The 22,002-nt window shown below is 40.1% G+C and overlaps 1 protein-coding gene across 3 annotated transcripts in view; it reads left to right on the forward strand.

Moving 5' to 3' along the window:
• Esr1 (estrogen receptor 1) overlaps positions 1-22,002 on the forward strand; it is a 349,292-nt gene that overhangs the window by 155,814 nt on the left and 171,476 nt on the right. For all 3 annotated transcript variants that reach the window (XM_075949852.1, XM_075949861.1, XM_075949841.1), the window contains one exon: positions 2,628-2,744. In XM_075949852.1, coding sequence (XP_075805967.1) covers positions 2,628-2,744 — 117 coding nt within the window. The remainder of the gene's footprint in view (positions 1-2,627; positions 2,745-22,002) is intronic.

Genomic DNA, 22,002 nt, shown 5'->3' on the forward strand with positions numbered 1-22,002 from the left:
TTCCCACTGCCCGAGCTCTATATTCCTCCGAAGGATTTTTATTTATTTATTTTTTCTGTGTGATGATGATGGGACCCAAGTTTTTGTATGTGCTAGGCAAGTGCCCGACCATGGAGGGGCATCCCCAAGGTCTCACTTTTTATTCTTGGTGAGAAAGAAAACAGTGTTTAGTTTTGCAGTCCTCCACCTGAAGAGTACATTTTAGATGTATTGTTTTACAATCCTTCCAGTCCTATCATAGGGTCACTGCTTCTTGTCTCTGCAGTTAAATTACTGTAGCTTTCACTCATGTAATTGAGCTGCTTCTCAAAAACTGATTCTAGTTCAGTATAATTTTCTCATAAATCCTTTTTTTTTTACAAGATTAAAGAGGGTTTCTAAAGGAGTTGGGGAAATACTTGCTTTGACATCAGGCAGTTACAGAGGTATATCAAGTGGAGCAGGGGAGACAGCCTTGTGGCTTTTTTATCTAATATTAGTTGAAAACTTAAAAATCTTCATCCCTAGTGTTTGCCTAGGGAAGGTAAGCTTTGCTGAAGATAGCAAACATGTACTGCTTATTAAAATATTTTGCTAGTCAGCTTATTGATTGGACATTAGCTTATTTTGAGAGCTGTCATAAAATCCTGCATTGTGACCATAATACTGGGCCTCTGCCCTCACTCTTGTTAAGGGATGGAGTCAATTGCACAGACCCAGTGCGCTTTACATATTAACATGTTCGTTCAAGAATTCCACCTGGTTTCAGGGAGATAGACATCTACAGTGGATGGCCAATCCAAATAGAGAGGCAGCCAGTTGGTTTCTGATTCACTTCACTCCTCCCCTCATCTTCTGGCTTGCAAAATACCTGGCTATCATAGAGAAAGTGAGTCAATGCAGTATTTGGTGTAAGTAGCTATTAAATATTTCTTCTATGGCTTAATAATGTGTATTTAATTTTTTTGAACTAAAATATATCGTTGTAGTCTTTGTAAACACCAGAGGAGGTAGAACACAAAAAATTGCATTAGGGTATCAGAATGATGAACCATTTGCTTATAGTCTGATGACTCTTTGTCCAGATCAGCTTTGTTCCCCATTCTATGCCTTCCTCAATTTCTCCCTGTTAATAAAGACAATGTGCTCAGGCACAGTGGTACATGCCTAGAATCCAGGCAGATCTTTGTGAATACAAGGCCAGGCTAAACTACATAGTGATACTCCTTTTTTTTAAAAAAAAAAATCATTGTGTCTGTATTTTTTGAGACAGTGTGAAGTCTTTTGCCAGAGTTGCAAATTTATAGCCCTGCTTACTGTCTTCACTGGTCTCTCATATGCAACAGAAGAATGAAGATGTTAGTTGGTCTGAGGCCTATTTACACAACAGCTTTCATAAACTATATCTGAAGATGGAGTCTTATATTTCTTTTCAAATACCCACCCCATCTTGTTCTAGTTGGGTCTGACTCTCTTGTTGCCAAAGAGGCAAAAGAGCCTGTGTTCAAATATTTCAGTAGCTTGCACCTTGCCCTTAATGAACAGGGGACTAGAGGCCTGTTTGATGTCTCTAAATTAGTATGTGCACTATATTTTGTTTTGAGAATGTAAAACATGTCATTCCCTTAGTCCTTAGTCTAAATTCAAGACTTTCCCCTACATAATGTTTGGCATTGTGTGCGGAATTCCCACAGGAGCAGTTAGTGAGAGGTAGCTTAGTGTAAAACCAACAGCTTGTTGGTTTTACTCAAGAGAGAGAAGGAAAGGCGACCCCAGAGTTGACATTTCTGAGGAGTCCAACTGGGTCAAAAGGGCATTGATATAACGTGGAAGTTAACATGAAGGGATGGGCTTGCATATGCCCAGGCCAATGAGAAGCATCTGATGGAGAGAACCAATAGTCAAGAAAGGAAAGAAAGGGGCTTCCTAATTGGATGACTTGATCAATCTGAGCACTGTCATTATCCCTTGACTTACACTGACTCCTTTCTAAAGTCTTAGAAAAAGGCCTCAACAATTACGTAATTATTATATATGTATGTCATTATCTTTTCTAGCTTAGATAGGAGGGAATGGCCAGCATCTTACTCAGCATCCCCTAGCTAGCACTTGACAGACGAGCTCCGACCCAGCCTACTACTCTGAGTTGAATTTATATATTCTGCAATTCATCTGAATATCTAATGAGTTAAAAATTCCTTGTTTTCTCTTTGAATTTCTGAAAAGTCTGACTTATGACCATTCTTCTAACATTATTTAGTAAGTGGCCTGAGAGATCCCACTGAAACCCAGACGAAAACCAACCCCAAACCAAAACAAAGCTTATAGAGAGAGCCTGGCCTTGTGAATATATGTTGCTTATGACATTTTCCTGCAACACAAACAAAACCCAGATCATATTGTCCAACACAGGTCGTGTGGAGGGGAGAAGATTTGCCCAGACGACGCCTAAAGCAATCATCTGAGGCATAGATTAAGGATAAACAGAGCTTGTGTTTGCACGTAGGACAGAGAAGAAGGAAAGTTGGGTAGCTGCTCACCAAGGCCAAGCCATGGCTATGAAACACACCTTCCAGAAGTTTCCATGGAGATTCTGACCTGCTAGGTTTCCTGAAATGATACTCATTTGGTCTTCCTGCTTTCACTAGGACATAATGACTACATGTGTCCAGCTACAAACCAGTGCACCATCGACAAGAACAGGAGGAAGAGCTGCCAGGCCTGCCGGCTGCGCAAGTGTTATGAAGTGGGAATGATGAAAGGCGGTAAGTGCATGTACCCAAGGTGCTGGTGCAGGGGGCTGGCTGCTGTCACCCCAGAGCTGTGCCCGAGGTGCTGGTGCAGGGGGCTGGCTGCGGTCACCCCAGAGCTGTACCCAAGGTGCTAGTGCAGGGGGCTGGCTGCTGTCACCCCAGAGCTGTACCCAAGGTGCTGGTGCAGGGGGCTGGCTGCTGTCACCCCAGAGCTGTGCCCGAGGTGCTGGTGCAGGGGGCTGGCTGCGGTCACCCCAGAGCTGGCTCTTTCCCATTTAACAGCTTTTCTCTCTTTTTCTTGGGTTTGGAAAAAAGATTTTCAGGATGCATAGTATTTGTTTTTAATTGGAAGCAACTAGAACCAAGAATTCTACCATACCACCTTGTGTTTTATATTTTCAAGGTAAACATTGCGTTGGAAATCAAAGGTGTGTGGGAGGTACTGGGTGAAGGAGGGCTCCTCCGTGACTCACTCTGGGAAGGTGTTGATGTTTCCGTTGATATAGCTAATGCCAGAAAATGTTATTAGGAGATGAACTTTCCTCAATGGAGATTCCCCTATGGGAGAGCGAGACAGCTGCTGAGTCTGCTTCTATTGTTTTATGTCACTTAGGAAATCTGCATTTCAATCAAAAGGCATTAGAGGAGCTGAGTCAGCAGCCTCCACAACCTCTGTATCTGGCCTGATGCTAGGGTGGTTCCAGCAGTGTGACATTGCTTTATCTTGTGGCTGCTGGTGCGTGGGTGCACGCGTACATCCCCCCCTGGCTCCTCACGTGTTCAGTCTCCCAGCTTTCTTGCGTGGGACTCTGAAGTCCAGTCTTCTTTGGGAGATTATTAGATAATTCAACATGTGGTTATCTGAGAGATTCCTTTGAGTTCTTGAGTCGGGAATCTTACCAATGGATCATCGATTCTAATCTTGGGTTGCCTTCTCTGTAGTGACAGGGACCAAACAGGTATTGCAAGATGGAAGTCGAGTCCCAGATGCACTCAGATGTCTCCACAGAGACACAGGGAAAAAGAAACCATGCGGGTTATCCTGGGGAAAGGCTTCTAGGAGCAGATGTGATAACAGAACAGGGCAGGTACACATGGGCAAGTCAGAAGACAACTTCACATGTTTTTTTTCAGGTACCATCTACTTGTCTGACAGGGTCTCTCACTGACCTGAAACTGCTCAAGCAGGCTACACTAGCTGACCTCTGCCTCTCTCCATTTCATCATTGTTGGGCATATCATTAATACTCACTTTATCTCACTGACTGGTGCCTGCTTTTAATCCCAGTACCCAGGGGGCAGAGGCAGGTAGATCTCTGTGAGTTCTAGGCCAGCCTGGTCTACAGAGTGAGCTCCAGGAAACCCTGTATCAGAAAACCAAAAAGGTACTTTGTCTCATTGCTGTGATAAAAATACCTACCAAAAGCAACTTAAAGGAGACGTGGTTCAATTTTTGCCTCACCGCTTGAGGCTAGAGTCTGCCATGGCTTGGAAGTCATGGCATCATACGCTTGAGGTGGCTGGTCACAACGCAGCCACAGACAGGAGACAGAAAATGATGAATGTCCCAATCAGCTCATTTATTTTCTTTTTATGGCATCTATGATCTTAGCCCATGGTATAGTGTTACTCCACAGTTATGGCGAGTCTCTCCATCTCCGTTAACCCAGGGAGAAACTCCCTTACAGACACACACGAAGATTTGTCTCCTTGGTCAGTCTAGACCTGTCAGACTGGGATCACAGGCACTCGTGTCCATACCCAGCTTTTCTCATGTGTGTCCTGTAGATCAAACTCCTGTCCTAAGGCTTATCAGAGAAGCCCTTTGCCAACTGAGCTATCTCCCCAATGCAGAGGAAAGTCAGGTTTTAACTGATTAATACCAGGGCAAAGAGGGAAGAGGGGGAAACCCAAGAGTAGCAGTCAGGGTGAGGGCATGCTTGACTACCACAGCTTACTATGGAGGACACCTTCGTTCCCTGGTCAGAATGAGACTTGGAACGCGACATTTAGCATTGTCTCCTAGCAAAGAGTTGAAATGTTGAATTTGTGCTTTGTGTGAAATATGACTACATGTCTTAAATGCCTGAAAAAGCAGCTGGAATTCAGAGGTAATTAATTCTAAGAACTGAACAGTCACATTCAGAAGATGACACTTTGAATCACAAATGGATTCAATATTTAGGAATTCATCTTTCTTTGTACCATTAGAAAATTAGTCAGGCTTAATTAAACTCACCAAAAGCTTCCTACGGTAGCTTGATAAGTGACAGGAACGTAACAGCTTCATGGAGATTGTTTCAGGGAGTAACGGCAGAGGTCGAGTTTCTCCTGCATAAACTGCAGGCAGCTTGAGCCAGGGATTCCTTCTCTCTGAAAAGTGAAAGGATCACCCTGAATATGTCCAGAGCATTTTGAAAAATGTGATGGCCCTCATACCTTGACACCCTTCCTAAAAACAATTCTTTTTTAAAAATCCTAATCGTTATACAGAGAGAGCCATTTTGGCTGCATAAATCTAAACGATGCTTCTTCATTTTCTGTCTAACAGAAATTCCGGTTGACAAAGACGTAGTGGGATGCTTCTGTTTTTGAATAAAAATGCCTGTGTTGGGCCAGTCTGTGCTGGTGTTTCCCGGCCACCCAGACCTGAATAATCACACAGAAACTATATCAACACTATTTGGCCACTATTGCAACACTGTTTGGCCAGTGACTCTGGTGTATTTCTAGCTAGCTCTTATGTCATAAATGAACCCATTTCTATTAATCTGTGTATCATCATGAGGCTGTGGCTCACTGGGTAAGGTTCTGGGCATAATTCTCCTTCGGCAGCTACATGGTGTTGCCTTAACTCAGCCTACTTTCTCTCTATATATCTTTGTTTGGATTTCCCACCCGACTTTACTCTGCTAAGCCATTGGCCAAAACAGCCTTATTCATCAACCAGTAAGAGCAACACATAGAGAGGACAGTCCACATCACTGTGTCAGCGCATACTTGGTTTTTCCTTTTTAAAGATTTATTTATTTATTATGTATACAACATTCTGCCTCCATGTATGCCTGTGTGCCTGAAGAGGACTCCAGATCTCATTATAGATGGCTGCGAGCTACCATGTGGTTTCTGGGACTTGAACTCAAAACCTCTAGAAGAGCAGCCAGTGTTCTTAACCTCTGAGCTGTCTCTCCAGTATTTGTACACGTGCATTTGTGACTGAAAAAAATGTATGTCTGTATTAGTGTTCTAGGGCTACTGTAACAAAATGCTACACATTGGATATTTTAAATGACAAAAATTAGCCTTCTTACATTACTGGAAGCTGAAAGTCTGAGGTTCACATGCTAGAGAATTTGGTTTCTGGTATAGATTTCTCTTCCAGGCTTGAGGTATCTTCGTATAACATTTCCTCTGGGTATATGTTCATCTTTCCACTTTTTAGAAGGATACCAGTTCTATTGAGTTAAGGGCCTACCCCTCTAATTTCATTTAATCTTTTTAAAAACAATTTTTTATTGTTATTTTATTTTATGTGTGTGGGTACTTTGCTCGAATGTATGTCTGTGCACCGCTTGCTTGACTGATACCCTTGAAACTCAGAAAAAGACTTCTGATCACCTGGAATTGGAGTTACAGATAGTTGTGAGCCTCCATGTCATAGAACCTGGGTCTTCTGAAAGGGTAGTCAGTGCTCTTAACCTCTGACTTATTATCTCTCTAATATTGACTTCATTTAATCTTAATTATCTCCATAAAGGAGCTGTTACGAATATCACTTTGGATGCTGGAATTTCGATACATGAATTTTCCTTCTGGGGGTAAAATTCCCTACTTCCAGCGTGCTGCAAGAGAGCACCACAGATCAGATGGCTTACTGAGAAATGAGCCTTGTCCTGTACTGGAGGCTGGAAGCCTGTAGTCTGTGTAGCAGCTCTGGTTTCTCCTGGTGCCTCTCTCCTTGGCTTGCAGCATGCCACTTCCCCCTGTCCTCACATGACCTTCCCTCTGCCCACACTTTCTTCCTCTTGTTGTAAGGACACCAGTTATTCCGGATTAGGGACGTAACCTTATGAGCTTGTTTAACCACTCTTCAAATGCCCTGTTTTCCATGACAGATACATTCTGCGGTTCTGGAGGTTGGGGCTTCAAAATACAAATTCTGCAGGCATACGATTCAATATTTAGCAGTGTCTTTTTAGGGTCCCCAGTCAACTACTCAGGGTCTGTCTATACACACTGAGAATGTGTCTTCCTGACTGTTTCTATTTATATACATACCCTTTGAGATTGTTTTATCCTGAAAATATAGCCTGTGACAACATCTCATGTTAATGACCCTTATAAAGTATCGTTTTGTAAAGCAATATGATTTATTGTACATGGATACCACACATGACCTCACGACACCATATGTATCAACCGCTCTTAGGATAAAGACTTAATTTACAACGGGAAGTACCATTATAGCTAACTACAAAATTTGTAGTTGTAAAGATACCTATGATAAACCTTTGCAACATTATCCAACAGGTTCATAACCATCCAGTTTCTTAACCAGGCTAGATACCAACTGGGATCTTGAATATACACACATAGCAAGAAAGTGATTGGAGTCTAGAATAGGACTTGATTCTCTTTTTGAAGACCTCTTCTACAGATCTAAGAGTGCTTGATTTGGCTACCTGATAAGATGACTGTCATTTGTTAAAATGCCTGCTGTTCCAGGTGTCCCACCATGATTAGATTTGTTCTGAGGACTGTGGTTCCAGAAGGTGCAACATTTAAGGTGTGCAGTTGAAACGGCCTTTCCACCCGAGTGCATGTCTAGATCTCTCTGCCTTGGTTTTTCTCCCCTTTTTGTCACTTAAAGTCTATGGTTTAGGAACATCTAGTAACATCTATTGTTTAGGAAGGTCTTCCCTGTTGCCCAGGCTGGGTTAGATTCCAGTGTTCTTGCTTGCACAGCATAGCTCTTCTGGGTGATCCACTCACTATTATTAGAACTTCCCAGTGGCTGTATTGCTAGATAGTTAACAAATTCCAAGCTGGCTCTTTGGAGTTCTTTCTTTGCACTCTTTAGCCCTAAAACAAGCCTCAGAGCAGAGGTTTAAGAAATTTTTAAAGAATGGACTCAGTCTGTTTAAATAATTATGTGTGTAGGACTTCTTACAAGGCATTGTGGGTAAAGAGACAATGATACAGCCCTAGCCTCTTGCAGCCCTGTTCTCACAATGCAAAGAGAACATCTGCATGTAATAAAATCCAGAAGGCACATCGAGGCTCGATTGTGTTGGAGGATGGATGTTTAAATTACAAAATATCAGGATGGGAGTCAGAGCATCTGATAGTTGCTCCTGGATTTTATTCAACCCGGCAGATCACACAGGCCATTTGATTTCCAGGTATCTACTATTTCTTGTGTGTTTGACAATCTTGGTTAATGAAAAGGGGAAGGCTTCAGATGTGAAGCCCTGGTTTAAAGGCTGGCTCCTCCTCAGACTTGGTAGGCAACTGGGGTCACTTTTAGGAGCCATGCTGTTCTCAGCTGCAAGATGAGCTAAACAATTTCTACTCCACCGCTTTGTCTTGAGGACCACAAATCACAACATATAAAAATACTTTACAGATACAAAGTTCTACACAAGGTGAGTGATTGCATCGCCTCCTAAGAACGTTATCGTCAACTTGCGCCTTTAAAATTATTTCCACTGGAAGCAAATATTAACAGGTATACGTGTCTACTAGGTTAGTGTATCTAATTCCTTTGGAGGGTCAAAATCTGGCATAGACGCATATGCCTTAAAAAGGCCTTTTGATGTCTATGTTGTGTATAGCTGCATGATAAATGAGCTTTGTGGTTTATCCTTTAATTTTGCCAAAGATTTACGGAGACTTGTCGCAATAGACCCAAAGGCATGTTGATGCCAGCATCCTCATTTTGCGGATGAGGAAATTGCCTCATGTTAACAGACAAGCAGAGTTTACTCACTAAGTATACCGGTTAGGTTTCATGGAATTTTGCACTGAGATTTGAGATAGTAGAAGCAGTGAGTTAATCTGTAAATATTTTGATAACAGCGTTCTCACCCAAAATTCAAGAGTGTTCTAAAGTGATATATTGTTTAAGAGTTACTCTGTTTTATTCATGCGGTGAGAGCATGAGCTCTTATTAGAGTTGCCAAGCAATTGCTCTACAATGTTTATTATAATGTTTTCATATCTGTAGTATTCTGGGTAATAAGAGATTAAATATGATCAAAACCCCCCACTATGTTAAAGAGGCAAGAAAAGTGTTTTTAAAAACACTTAATTTTTATTTATGGAATATATCATCATTATGACCTAAGTCTGCTCTTTTTGTTTCTTTTAAAACATGTTTCTTATTGTCGGGCTTTTAATACATACAGTGAAATATGATCATATTGTGCTCCCCTCCAAGCTCCTTATCCCCAGTGTGGCCTTCTCAAGTTCATGGCTTTTTTGTTTGTTTGTTTGTTTTTGAAAACCCACTCAGTACAGTTAATTTTGGCCATATATAAACAGGTGTGGGGCATTGAAACCTATCGGCGGTCACATCCCTAAAGATAAGAAAAAAAATTCTCCCTCTTCAGCTATCAAATGCCAGGAGCTTCTTAGTGAGGGTGGAGCTTGGAGATCATCTTCCCCATCTTGGTCGGCTTGACCGTGTGTAGGTGCAGGTAGCATGAACTCAGGTAGTTGAGTAAATGATTACAACAGCCCTGTCCGGAAGAGAGCATTCCTCAGCACTCCTCCCATCTGTCCCTTATGTTCTTTCTACCTTCTTTTTTGTTTATGAATTATTTGTTTCATTTGATCAGTGTGTCTATTTGTATGTAATTACCATGCTTTTGTGATCATAGTTTACCCTTGATGTATAATTTGAAATCATTGTGTTGCTCTAGCTTTGTTCTGTTTGCTCAAGATTGCTTTGGATATTTAGGACTTTTTGTTTGCACCTGACTTTTAGGATTATTGTATTCTTTTAAGCAATGTTCTTGACATTTTGATACAAATTACATTGAATCTGTAAATCAGTTCAGCTACTCTGGACATTTTTAACAATGGATTTTTTTAATCCATGAACATTGGCTATCTTTCAGTTTGCCAGTGTCTTCCTCAGTTTGTTTAATTGATACTTAGTTTTCAGTACGTGGCTCTTTCACTTCTTGGGTAAACACATTATCTTTTATAGCTATCCTACCTAGATGGAGTTGTTTTCTTGGATACCCCATTGTTATTGCCTGGAAACAGGACTGCATCTTTTTAGACAGGCTCTCACTATGTAGATGAGGTTGGCCTGAAACTCAACAGCAGCACAATATAGTGGATTCTTGATCTTATTTCCTCAGTCTCCCAAGTGCTGTGTTCATCAATACATGTCAATGCACCCAACTTACAATTGGATTTTTGGGCTGTTGTATGATAATTTTGCATCCTAAGACCATACTCAATTTGTTTCTTCTTTCTAACATTTTTTTGATATAATATTTAGTGTTTTCTGTCTATAAAACAATGCAAAGTATAAATAGGGGTAATATTACTTTTATTTATTCATTATTTTACTTAGTTGCTCTGGTTATGTTTTCCAGCACTATGGTGAATAAAAGCAACAAGAATCGATATCTTTGCTTTGCTCCCAGTCTTATATAAGGAATATTCAACTTTCCACTACTGAGTATATTTGTTGTGGGTATATGGTGTGTTCTGAGATACATTCCTTCACTATTAAATCTTTTGAGAGTTTTGTTTTTAATCAGAAAAGGAAACTAAACTCGGTTAAGGGCAGTTTTTGTATCTAGTGAAATGATTTTGTGTTATTTTCCCTGCCACAGTAGTGTGTCACATTTATAGGTTTTTAGGAGTTTGAGGATTAGTCTCTGCTCTTTAATTATTTGAAGAGTTGGTAGCAAGCACCTTCAGTCCTGAGCTCACATATGATGGGGACCTTTTCCTACCGAGTCACTCTGTTTATTCATTACTGACTCATCTTTCATGATTCAGTCTTGATGATTACATGTGTCCAGGAATTTGTCAATTTCTTCTCATTAGTCAGGTTTATTGGTATGTTCTTATCAACTGTCTCCTTTGTACTGCTATGTATTCTTCATAATTTTTTATCGTCTATATAAAAATTTTATTTTTTGGGCTCTTCTGTCCTTCTTTATCTAGCTAGTATTGTCTATCTTAAAAATCAACTCTTAATTCTATTGATTTTTGACTTTTTGTTAGTCTCTACTTCATTACTTTTGCTCTAGTCTCTATTGTCTCTACTAATCTGGGGTTTCATTCTTTATTATTTAACTCCCTAAAGTGTAATGTTAGGCTGTTTCAGAACTAACTTACTTAATTTCCCTTTTCTTTCCACCTTTCCCTCCCACTCTCTCTCTGTCCCTCCCATCCATCCTTCTTTCTTTCTCTTTTGTTTTTAGTTTTGATACAGACATTTATTTGTTTTTTTTTAATTTTATTTATTTATTTTTAAAATAATCTTTTCTCATCTTACATACCAATCCCAGGTCCCACTCCCTCCCTTTCTCCCCACCTTCCCCCACCCCAACCACTCCTTCCCATGGGGAACCAACCAAGTCTGGCACATCATTTTGAGGCAGGACCAAGGTCCACCACCCCATATCTAGGCTGAGCAAGGTATCCCTCCAAAGGGAATGCGCCCCAAAGTCAGTTCAAGCACTAGGGACAAATCCTGGTCCCACTCCCAGTGTCCCCACAGACTGCCCAAGCCACATGTGTCACCCACATTCAGAGCATCTAGTTTGGTCCTAGTCAGGTGCCCCCACTCTAAGTCCAGAGTCAGTGAGTTCCCCTTACCTCAGTCAGCTGTTTCCGTGGGTGTCACCATCATGATCTTGACCCCTTTGCTCATATTATCACTCCTCCCTCTCTTTGACTGGACTCCAGAAGCTTGGCCAAGTGCTTAGCAATACAGACCTTTATTACTGCTATAAATATATCTCAGAATTGCTTTTTCTTTGTACCCCATAACTTTTGGCATAATGTATTTCCTTTTTTTGTCTAATGACTCCCTCCCTTTTTAAAATTCTGACTCATTAAATATTTAGGAGTGTTTAATTTTTATGTTTTTGTTAATTTTCCAAAATCCGTACTGTCATTGATTATTATCTTTACGTTACTGAGGTTGGAAAGGTAATAGGTATGACTCCACTTTCGCTAAATTTGTCAAAACGTGTTTTGTGGCCTAGCAAGTCCCTCCTGTGTTACTGCTGTTGAAAAGGCATTACGTATTTGTCTTGCTAAGATGTGGCTCAAGCTTGAGCTTGCTTTATTGATTTTTCTGTCTGATATCTATCTTCATTGTTCAAAGTTGAATGTTAAAGTTTCTTTTGTACTTTAACTGTGCTTTTTTTTTTTCGTACCAATGGGTGGTTGTTATGTATTTGAGTTCTTGGTTTTTGGTTGTATATTTATTTATAAATATTAGATTATCTTGATGAATTGACCATTTGGTCATAATAAATAACGTTCTTTTCCTTTTTTGACTTAAAGTTCCATCTTATTTGAGGTAACTGCCCTTACTTTCTTGTGGCTTGAGTTTTCATACAAGGTCTAGCCCTACTTTGCCATTCTATCTCTGTGTCTTCTGGGTGCAGTGAATCTCTTTCAGGTAGCATATAGTTGAGTATTTGGTTTTTGTTGTTAATTGTGCTATTACTGAGAAAATTACTATTCCCAGGTAGTTTCATCTGAGAATTTTATTCATTTGCATTCTGAGAAGTAGAACTTACTAATGTCATTTTGCTGATTGTTTTTTGTTGATCCATTGTTACTTTTGCTTCTTTTGCTGTCTTCTTTTGTGATTAGATGATATTTCTCTAAAATAATATGCTGTAAATCTTTGCCTTTTTGTCTTCTGATACCCATCATAGGACTTTTGCTTTGTGATTACCATAAAGCATATGAAAAATTCTTGTAACTATAATCAACTTTTCTAAACACTGATGAGATTTTTTCCACTTATTTGATTTTCTTGTTTAGAGATTATTTTGATTTTTAAAGAAGGAAAAAAGGCTTTCATTTAACTTTCAAGAATTTCCAGATATTGTTCCCTTCTCTAATTTTATTTTTACTTATGTTAATGCATGTGTTCCTGTGTATATGTATGTATGACACATGTGTTGTGTGGGTGCCCAGAGGGCATTTGGTTCCTGGAAGCTGGAGTCTTAGACAGTTGTGAACTATCTGACGTAGGTCAAACTTGAGTCCTCTGGAAGAGCAGTAAGTGCTTTTAACTCCTGAGACATCTTTCTAGCCCCTTGAGCAAACAGCTGTATCTTACCTTCTACATTAAAAGATAGGTCTGCAGTGAGTCAAGGCTGAGTACGATTCTCTGGAAAGTTCTCTCTTGTCCTTGTTTGTATCTTCCCTTTGTAAAATTAAGTAATGTCTTGTAGAATATAATTACTTTTTCTGTGAGTAGACTAATAAATGCCCACGTCTGGGAGCAGGAATACGAATGAATTGCTACTTTTGAACTCTATAAACTGAAGACCCCAGGAAGTTCCTTACTCTTCCTCTCTGTTTGAACAGCCGTCCCTAGGATAATGAATTGGCTTTAGAGTGGGAAAGAACTTAAGGACAATCTAGTTCACTTCATTGTTCGTCGGCCCATTGTTCTCCTCCAGGTCACACAGCTAGTTAGCTGCTCAGCAAGAAGCCAGGTTGACCCATTTGTGGATCAATGATTGTTTCTTTATTGTATTGAATGGCTTAGCTGACCTGCTCATGACACAGGTCATCATCAAAGATAGATGCACGCATAATAAGATATTAATAGTCACAAACTGAAATTGTGCCTTACAAACAGTTACTGTGGATACAGGATACCACTTCTGCAGCAAAAGCATCAGTTACTGAATTTGGCTTAGTTGAACAGAAGCAGTACTGTGTAGGTATATAGAAATTACGGTAGGCATTTTAAAAGTATTTAATAGTAATATGATTGAAAAGAAACTTTTATTCTTTGGGGCCAAAGGTCATCTTTTTGAATAGGGGTCCTGACTAATGGTCAGTATGTACCCAGCTCTTCACTTATTGCCTACAACCCTTTGGAATATTACTTCATTATGAATTTGATGTGGTTTGTCTGTCTCTCAAGGCTCATGTGTTGGTGGATGGGCTTTCTGTGTGGAAACCAGAAGTGAAGCCTAGTAGGGAATGATGAAGTCCTAGAGAAAACTGCCCTCTGAAGGAATTAAACATGGCTTTTGGGGGCCTCCAGTTATTATTATTTTTTCCTAAAAAGAGAAAAAATTGTCCCTCCCTGCTCTCTGGCTTCCTGTCTTGCATTATGGTTGCTCTTGTACATACTTATGACAGGTTGCTCTCCTCCAGGAGGCCATGGCCAGAGGCTAGCCAATAGGAATATGTCTCTGTCTTAAGACTTCCAGCTTCCAAAGCTGTGGAATAAATACATCTATTTTTATGACCCCAAGGCTTAGGTATTTTCTTATTACAATGAAAAATGAAACTAATGCCTAGTATTTTCTTGTTAAAAAATGAAGGGTACAGGGCTTAGTAGTCTCTAAAGTATCTTGCAAATCTTAAATTTTATTTTATTTTGTCAGGCAATGGTGGCACACACCTTTAATCCTAGCATCCAGGAGGCAGAGGCAGACAGATCTCTGAGTCTAAGGCTATTCTGGTCTATAGAGCAAGTTCCAGAACAGCCAAGGCTACACACAAAAAAAACTGTGCCTAGAAAAAATCAAAATAAAAATTTTAAATATTTTTATGATTTAAGTTAATATAGAAGCAATATAAAGATGATGATGTGAAGATAAAGGATATCTATCTATCTATCTATCATCTATCTATCCAGCTATCATCTATCTATATCTATCTATCTATCTATCTATCTATCTATCTATCTATCTATCTATCTATCTATCTATCTATCTATCTATCCATCCATCCATCCATCCATCCATCCATCCATCCATCCATCCATCCATCCATCTATCTATCTATCTATCTATCTATCTATCTATCTATCTATCTATCTATCTATCCATCCAGCTATCATCTATATCTATCTATCTATCTATCTATCTATCTATCTATCTATCTATCTATCTATCTATCTATCTATCTATCCAGCCTATCTCTCTCTCTCTCTCTCTCTCTCTCTCTCTCTATCTATCTATCTATCTATCGTCTATCTCTATATAAGTCTAAGGATACATTCAGCAATAATCATGCTTATATTTCCAGCTAAACTTAGCATCACTGGCAACTAGAAACACTTGCTGAAATGGATGCCGCTATTCTCTTGATCACTGTCCATGGGGTGTGGACATTTTCTGAGTGAGATTGACATGCAGATGATTCTGGTGCTATCCTCACTCCAGTCAGAATACTGTGAACAGATGGCCATAAAATTGCCGCAAATTATTCCCTCACACTAAAAGTAAAAGGGGAAAGTTTGTTTGGCAAGACTTTGAGAAGACTTTGAGAAGTTGTTTTCTACAAGACATGCGGTAGATTGCAACTAAAACTGAGCCTCAAGATCCAGTGGAACTTTCTAGTTTCTGCCTTCTGGAAAGAGGAAGAAGTGTCAAATATAGGGATTATCAAGAGGGTGCTGAATAACTACCATACAAACCAGTCCGAACACTTAAGGACCAGTTTATTAGAAACCACAGAAAACATGAGACAAGACCTGCAGAGGGGATGATCGATGAAGTCTGTGCTGGTGGAACCTGGATGCAACCAACCATTGGTTTGGCTTATACTGAATGAGCGAGGAGAATACAGAATTGCATTTAGTTTGTTTTATACATTTAAAAACACGATTCCTCGGACTAATAATTATCCCATTTATTTCACATTTAAATGTTGACAGTTTTCCTTAGATTATTTTGGTATAGGGTAGGGATTGAACCCACGGTTTCACATACGTGAAAGAAGGGCTCAGCCAGGGAGCTACATCTCAGCGTTTATTAGGGAAATTTGCTGTGCCTAGTCTAGCTTTCCATTCTAAAGCCATTCACCGATGACTCCAGTGAGCATCTGGGTGTGAAAGTGTTGCAGAAACAAAGGAATTGGAAATGTGATCAAACTGTGAAGTTTAGACAATCAAATGGTGGGAAGAGGTGGATTAAAAAGATGGCCTTCATTTCAACTCACCTAGGATCAGAATTTTCTGGTGTCCCAATTCACTTTCTGGTATTGATTGTGCTCCCAGTGACCAAGTGAGCTGCCCCTGGCTGGCCGTTATCCTTTGTGGTTTCATCTTCTCCCTAATATTCTTGGTGACAGATTGCTCTTGTCAGTTTAAGTTCTAGCCTTCTGGGCTTGTTTCATTTTCTTTGTAGACTCCAGTCTTGCAGAAAATATATCTGTGCAGAAATACCAATGCCTTATAAAGGCACATGGAGGGTCATCAGGAGCTGTGTTTTGATACTTACAGATACATATGTGGATATCAAGCAGTAATATTTGTGCAAGGTATTGAACTTAATCCTAAACATGGAATGACATTTGAACATCTTTGAACATGACGCTTAATGTCTTCAGATCTCACTTTCATTATTTGTCAAATACAAATAACAATATGCTAATGGTGGGTGGTTCAGTGAGGTTGTGTAAGGGAATGTATAACTCACAGTAAGCTATAAGTTGCTTACAGTAATGTGAAATACTCTTAAATTTTATATTTTGTATTGAATCTAATCTCCAAATAAAATGCAATTCCTGAATAGTATAATCCTAATTAAGTAAATATTATTAAACAATTAGTCTGCACTCTGAGTTGAGAATCGAGATAAAAGTAGGCAGATTTTCCTTAAGTATCTATAGTTTAGTTCCTCCACCCTTGGGCTTCATTGTTTTCTATTTTCTGAATCCCACCTAATTTTTCTTTTCACATTCTCTCCCCCACTTTTCTAATAGAGCCTTTACTGTAGTGCGCAGATCTGATTATCAGCTACAGAATATGTTTTCCTGTTTCATACAGAGCTTCAACCTGATGTTAGTTACTGTGCTTTACTTATTAGGAATACACTTACTTGTTTCTTGATTCCCATCCCTGAACTGGCGTAGGATCCCTAGAAATTACTCTTCTCCTTCTGAGTCACTGGAGTCCTTTTATCATATGCTTGATCTGTGGGTGGTGTACACTGTCGGATCCCATGTGCTAACACAAGTACTGAGCTTCGTGTCCTGCCATTTGAGCACTGTGGGATGCATGGCTGTGTGAACATCCTGTGAGAACAGCTCCTGCCCTGGTGTTCAGGTGCTAGGCTCCTCCTCTAGCTTGACCTCACTTGCCCTCTGTCCTCCACTGCACCTCCATCCCTAATCTGCAGCATGCATTCATACGACTAATCATTTTCTTTCACTACTCCAACTTAATTGTGGATAGACTTTGCTCTCAGCTAGTGGGAGGTGTGCCATCCTCTCTGCTCTGACCTGCCCCTACTGTGGAGAGCCGAGCATCTCTTCATCGGGCTCTGGGTTCTTCATGCTCTCCCACGAGTTGCCTGCTTGGTTTCACCCTCCGAATAACTTCATTGACAGAGCGGCACCTTGAGTGGGATACAAACATCACTTTCTACACACCACGTCACGAGGCCAAGCTAACAGCTTGGTGTTCGAAAGTATGTTTATTTATAAGAGAATATTTATATATCCTATAAATACAAGTAGAATTTTTTTTCCAGAGGCAACTCATTGCTGTATTCATAACACTGTAACAATGGTGTTTGTTGTTGGTGGTGAATGTCACCGATAAAGAAAAAGCGTGGGGGAGGGCTGATTTACCGTAATCTGTGGCTAAAGAACAGAGGATCATTTTGTTGATAACAGAAATATGGCCAAAGGTGGCTTCCTCTCTCCCCTCCCCCCTTTGTCCCTTCCCATTCCCCCTTCTCTTTTCTCCTTTCCCCTGCCTACCCTCATTCCCCTTCTTTTCCCACCCTTCCCCTGCAATCCCAGCACTGGGGGTGTTTACACAGGATAAATTCCGAGGTTTGCTGGCTAGCCATTGTAGCTGAATTCCTGAACTTCAGCTTCAGTGAGAGACTCTATGTTTTAAAAATAAGGTAAAGAGTGATTAAGGAAGACAGCGGATGTTAACCTCTGGCCCCTACATGCCTATGTGCACACATGCCTTGCAACACGCCTCCCCATACATATACACACAGAGAAACATGTACACACACACACACACACACACAGAGAGAGAGAGAGAGAGGGGGGGGTGCCAAATACAGTACCTATCACAGTAAATAAAATAAACTACATTAATTAAAAGAAACCCAGACTTTTGGCACTAAAAAGCGCAATTCCTTAAATCAAGTCAAATTGAGACTCACATATCATCGAGTTATTTGAATGTCATTCAAACTAACAGGTAAGATAAATAATTTTCTTGTCAGCTGGCACTCTCGGTAGAGACGGGTTGGAGAAATTCTGGATGTAACATTTTTCTGTTGAGTTCCTGTCTTTACTTTGCCCTATCTTATGCTTCTTTATAGTTATCATTTGGTCTCAGGCTGGGGGCAGGGGATCCTGGAACTTGCAGCTTGCACTATGCGTGAGGAACCTGAATAGTTTTTGATAGGATAACAGTTTTACCATTCAGTGTTTAGTTTTTCCTTCCTGTAAGCAGCTGGAATATGCCATCTCCACTCTCCTGTCCCCACCCCGCTCTGTCGTCCTTTCTCCACATATGGCATCTTTTATTTTTCTGTCCTTTTTTAAATTTTGAGTCAGGGTCTAAATGTGACTCGGGCTGACCTCAAACTGGTGAACCTCTTGCCTCAGCCTCCTGGCTTCTGGGCATCACCACACCCACTTCTAAGTATGATGCTAATACATTACCTGAAAGACTGAAAATGTGTTAAGCATTTTCTTCTACAAGAATTGGTTTTGGAATAATTTGTTCTTTTTAGTCCAAGACTACTGTTCAACAGCCCTACTCAAATTAAATGTTAAATCAAATGACTGTGGGATTGATTTATTTCCCTTGGATGCTCTGTTTGTTTCCAAAGGGAGTCTGGTTTGGGGCTTCTTAATAGAGGCAATGGGTCCAAAATGCCCGAGTCTATCTGCATTGTGTTCTGCAGTTGAACCCACTGGGAAGATGTTGGAGTGAGACTAGGTGGCTTCCTTGTCTCCAGTGTAAATAAAAGCATCAGAAGGCTGGGGCTTCTGATGGCTCAGCTGGTAACGAGCTTGTTTCCTAAGCATGAGGACCCAAGTTTGATCCTCAGAACTGCTAAACTAGGTTGGGCGCGATGGCACAAGGTGTCAATCCAAACTATACAAGACAGGAGGTGGAGACAGAAGATCCCGGGAGCTGTTGGTCAGTAGCCTGGCCTGCTTGGTGAAGACCAGTGACAGACTGTATCTCAAGAGGGAGGAAAGCACCCGAGGAACAAACAGAGCCTTTACTGGTTTTCTGACGTCCCCCCCCCCACACATGGTGAATGGGGAGAGAATTTTCTGAAATGGGAAAATAATTTAAAGAACAAACAAACAACAACAATAACAAAGGCCAACAAAAAAAGCAGCACAATCCCCAATAACATAAGCCTTTGAGTTATTAAGAATACCAAAAATTTAAATAAAATAAACTACCCAGGGGTATTTAAAGTATTCATGCAAAACAAGGCAGAGCAGTCTGAAGGAAACCCAGTTTCTGCCCAGGGATGGAGGTCACTGGAAGGGGTCTAGATAAAGAGCCATTTCTTTAAGAGCAGTGTTCAAGTGTCTGTGTCCTTACAATACTAGAAGTAAAAATGACAGCAAAGGTGGCATTCCATTAAGTATACAAGAAAGTAAATGTTTGTCATAGACTTCAGTTGATTTGAGAGTACATAAAAAGGTGGTGGTAATTCAACTAGGCCTGCTCCACCGGACAGTCGGGGAAACAGGATCAAGTTCTAGGTGGCAGGGTCATAGAAGGAGATACAACAAGCCCTAGAGTAATGCAAAGAACCCTCCCAGGACTCAGGACAGGATTTTGAACCTAGTGCTCAAACACAGACTAGAAAAATCTAGTTTCACATTAAATTAAAGAGAGGAAGCTTTGTGTTAAAAGTATGGTGTGAGTCTTTTCTAAGTGTTTCCTTCTGATGTTTGGGTCAGAGATGGATTTCAGGAGCAATAAGAAATCTGCAAAAGTAGTCCTGAGAGCTGGGGCAGAGACCTGAAGCAAGGCCTTTCCTTTCAGGACAGAGTACTGTCTCAGGGTGAAAAAGCTAACTCGGTCTTCAACTTTTTGGGAAAACCTGAATCAGCTCTCACTGGTTTTGTGTACACATGTACACGTGCATGTGCGCGCACACAGACAGACACACACACACACAAAGACAAAAAGATGAATAAACTTATTCATCTGTGTTCTGTATCATCAGTATTGAAGCTTGGTGATTTTTTACTTTATTGCTTGCTTCACCTAATAGAGAATCTTGCGTATTGTGTATCCACATGGACATCCAGACCGTCCGAGAGTTCAGGAACTAGCTCACCATTCCCCACTGACATGTGCAGTCACCTTCATCATGATAGGAGCAACACCGGCTCGAAGCTTTCTTTGCAGATTTTGTCGCTGACTTTGCCAAGACCACCGTTTGGCATGAGTCTGTAATTGCTTTGATGAAAGCCTTGCACAAGGCTTTGTCCACCTTCAGATTTGCTTTGTCTACTTATGGCTACATTTGCTTTCAAATGAATTTTAAATTAACCACTAATGAAACTGCACTAAATTTATAAATGAAGTTGACGAAGATTGACATCTTTCTCATATTTTGTCTTCCCACCCACCAACATTTTGCAACTCCTTTTATGTTAGGTCTTTAAAAAAAATCAATTGCAATAAAGAAATTCAGATTTCTCCAAGAGGTCTTGCAGATTTAGGAACAATTACAGCTATCTCATTTTGTGATGTTTAAAAGAGACAGCTTTTAAAAATTATATTATCTAATTATTTCAGATGTTTCATGTACTTTTAGAAATTGTGTAAATTTAGATTACATGGCCTATTCATTTAACATTTTTCTATTCGGTTGGGTATAATTCAAAGATTATAAGATGGCTTACATAAATATCCTAAAATATTGTAGTTTATTTTTTGGACAATTGAATATTCACCAAGTTTCTAACTTTTATAACATTGAACATGACTGAGCAGACTTAACTTGGTTAAATCTTTGTATGCAATGTATTTACTTTTTGGATTTAGTTCTTTACCTTACCTTCTCAGTTGAAAGGTATATACATTTCCATCTCTATCTATCTATCTATCTATCTGTCTGTCTGTCTGTCTGTCTGTCTGTCTGTCTGTCTATCATCTATCTGTTTGTCTGTCTATCTACCTATCTAGCTATCATCTAGCTATTATCTCTTCATCCATCTATCTAATTGTCAAAATTAAATCAATGGTGGTTGATTCAAGAATCATGGAACATTAAAACGCTCTGAGAACATTACGTTATGTTGTACAGAAATGTATTGATTGACGTAGACTATGTCCCAAGTGAAGTTGACAGCACCCAAGCATACAAGTTACAGGTTTATCTGAGCAAACGAGGGAGAGAATTATCCTGCAAGGACACACAGCACAATGTGGGCAGCGGGTCACCTGGCTAAAGTGTTTTTTTTTTCAGGATTGTTTTCTTTTTTCTTTTCTGTACTTCATGTTTTTAACAATGGGTGTGGATTATCTAGGAATAAAAATGTAACACATTGATATCCATATATGCATTCAGTGTGCCATTTCTCCTATTTAAGCCTGAGAATTCTTCATTTTAACATCTAATATAAAGAACTGTAAAATGCAGTCAGCAGAATCCAAATGGACTAATGAATGGAGCCGATGAAATAGAAGTGGTTAATAAGTACTTGAAAAAAAAAACCTCAACAACCATTGTCACCAAGGAACTACAAATGAGAAAGTGCTTTGCGATCTGTTCCACCCCAGACAGTGTGGCTGGGATATGACAGCAATGAGAGCACATGCTGATGAGGATGCTGAGCAAGGGGACCCCTTGTGTGCTGTGTGGGTATGGAAATCACTATGCAGAATCCTCAGCTAAAGCTAGAACTACCACATGACCCAGCCGTGCCGCTCCTGGCTACGTCTTTGAAGGGCTGTACATCATCAGACTCTGGTGTTTACACACTGGTGCTTATGGTTATAGTTTTGATAATACTCATCTTATGGAGCCAGACTAGATGCCCGTCAACAAGTGGGTAAAGAAAACCTGGT

Source organism: Microtus pennsylvanicus, chromosome 1 (assembly GCF_037038515.1).
Source record: "Microtus pennsylvanicus isolate mMicPen1 chromosome 1, mMicPen1.hap1, whole genome shotgun sequence".
Classification (NCBI taxonomy): Eukaryota; Metazoa; Chordata; class Mammalia; order Rodentia; family Cricetidae; genus Microtus; species Microtus pennsylvanicus.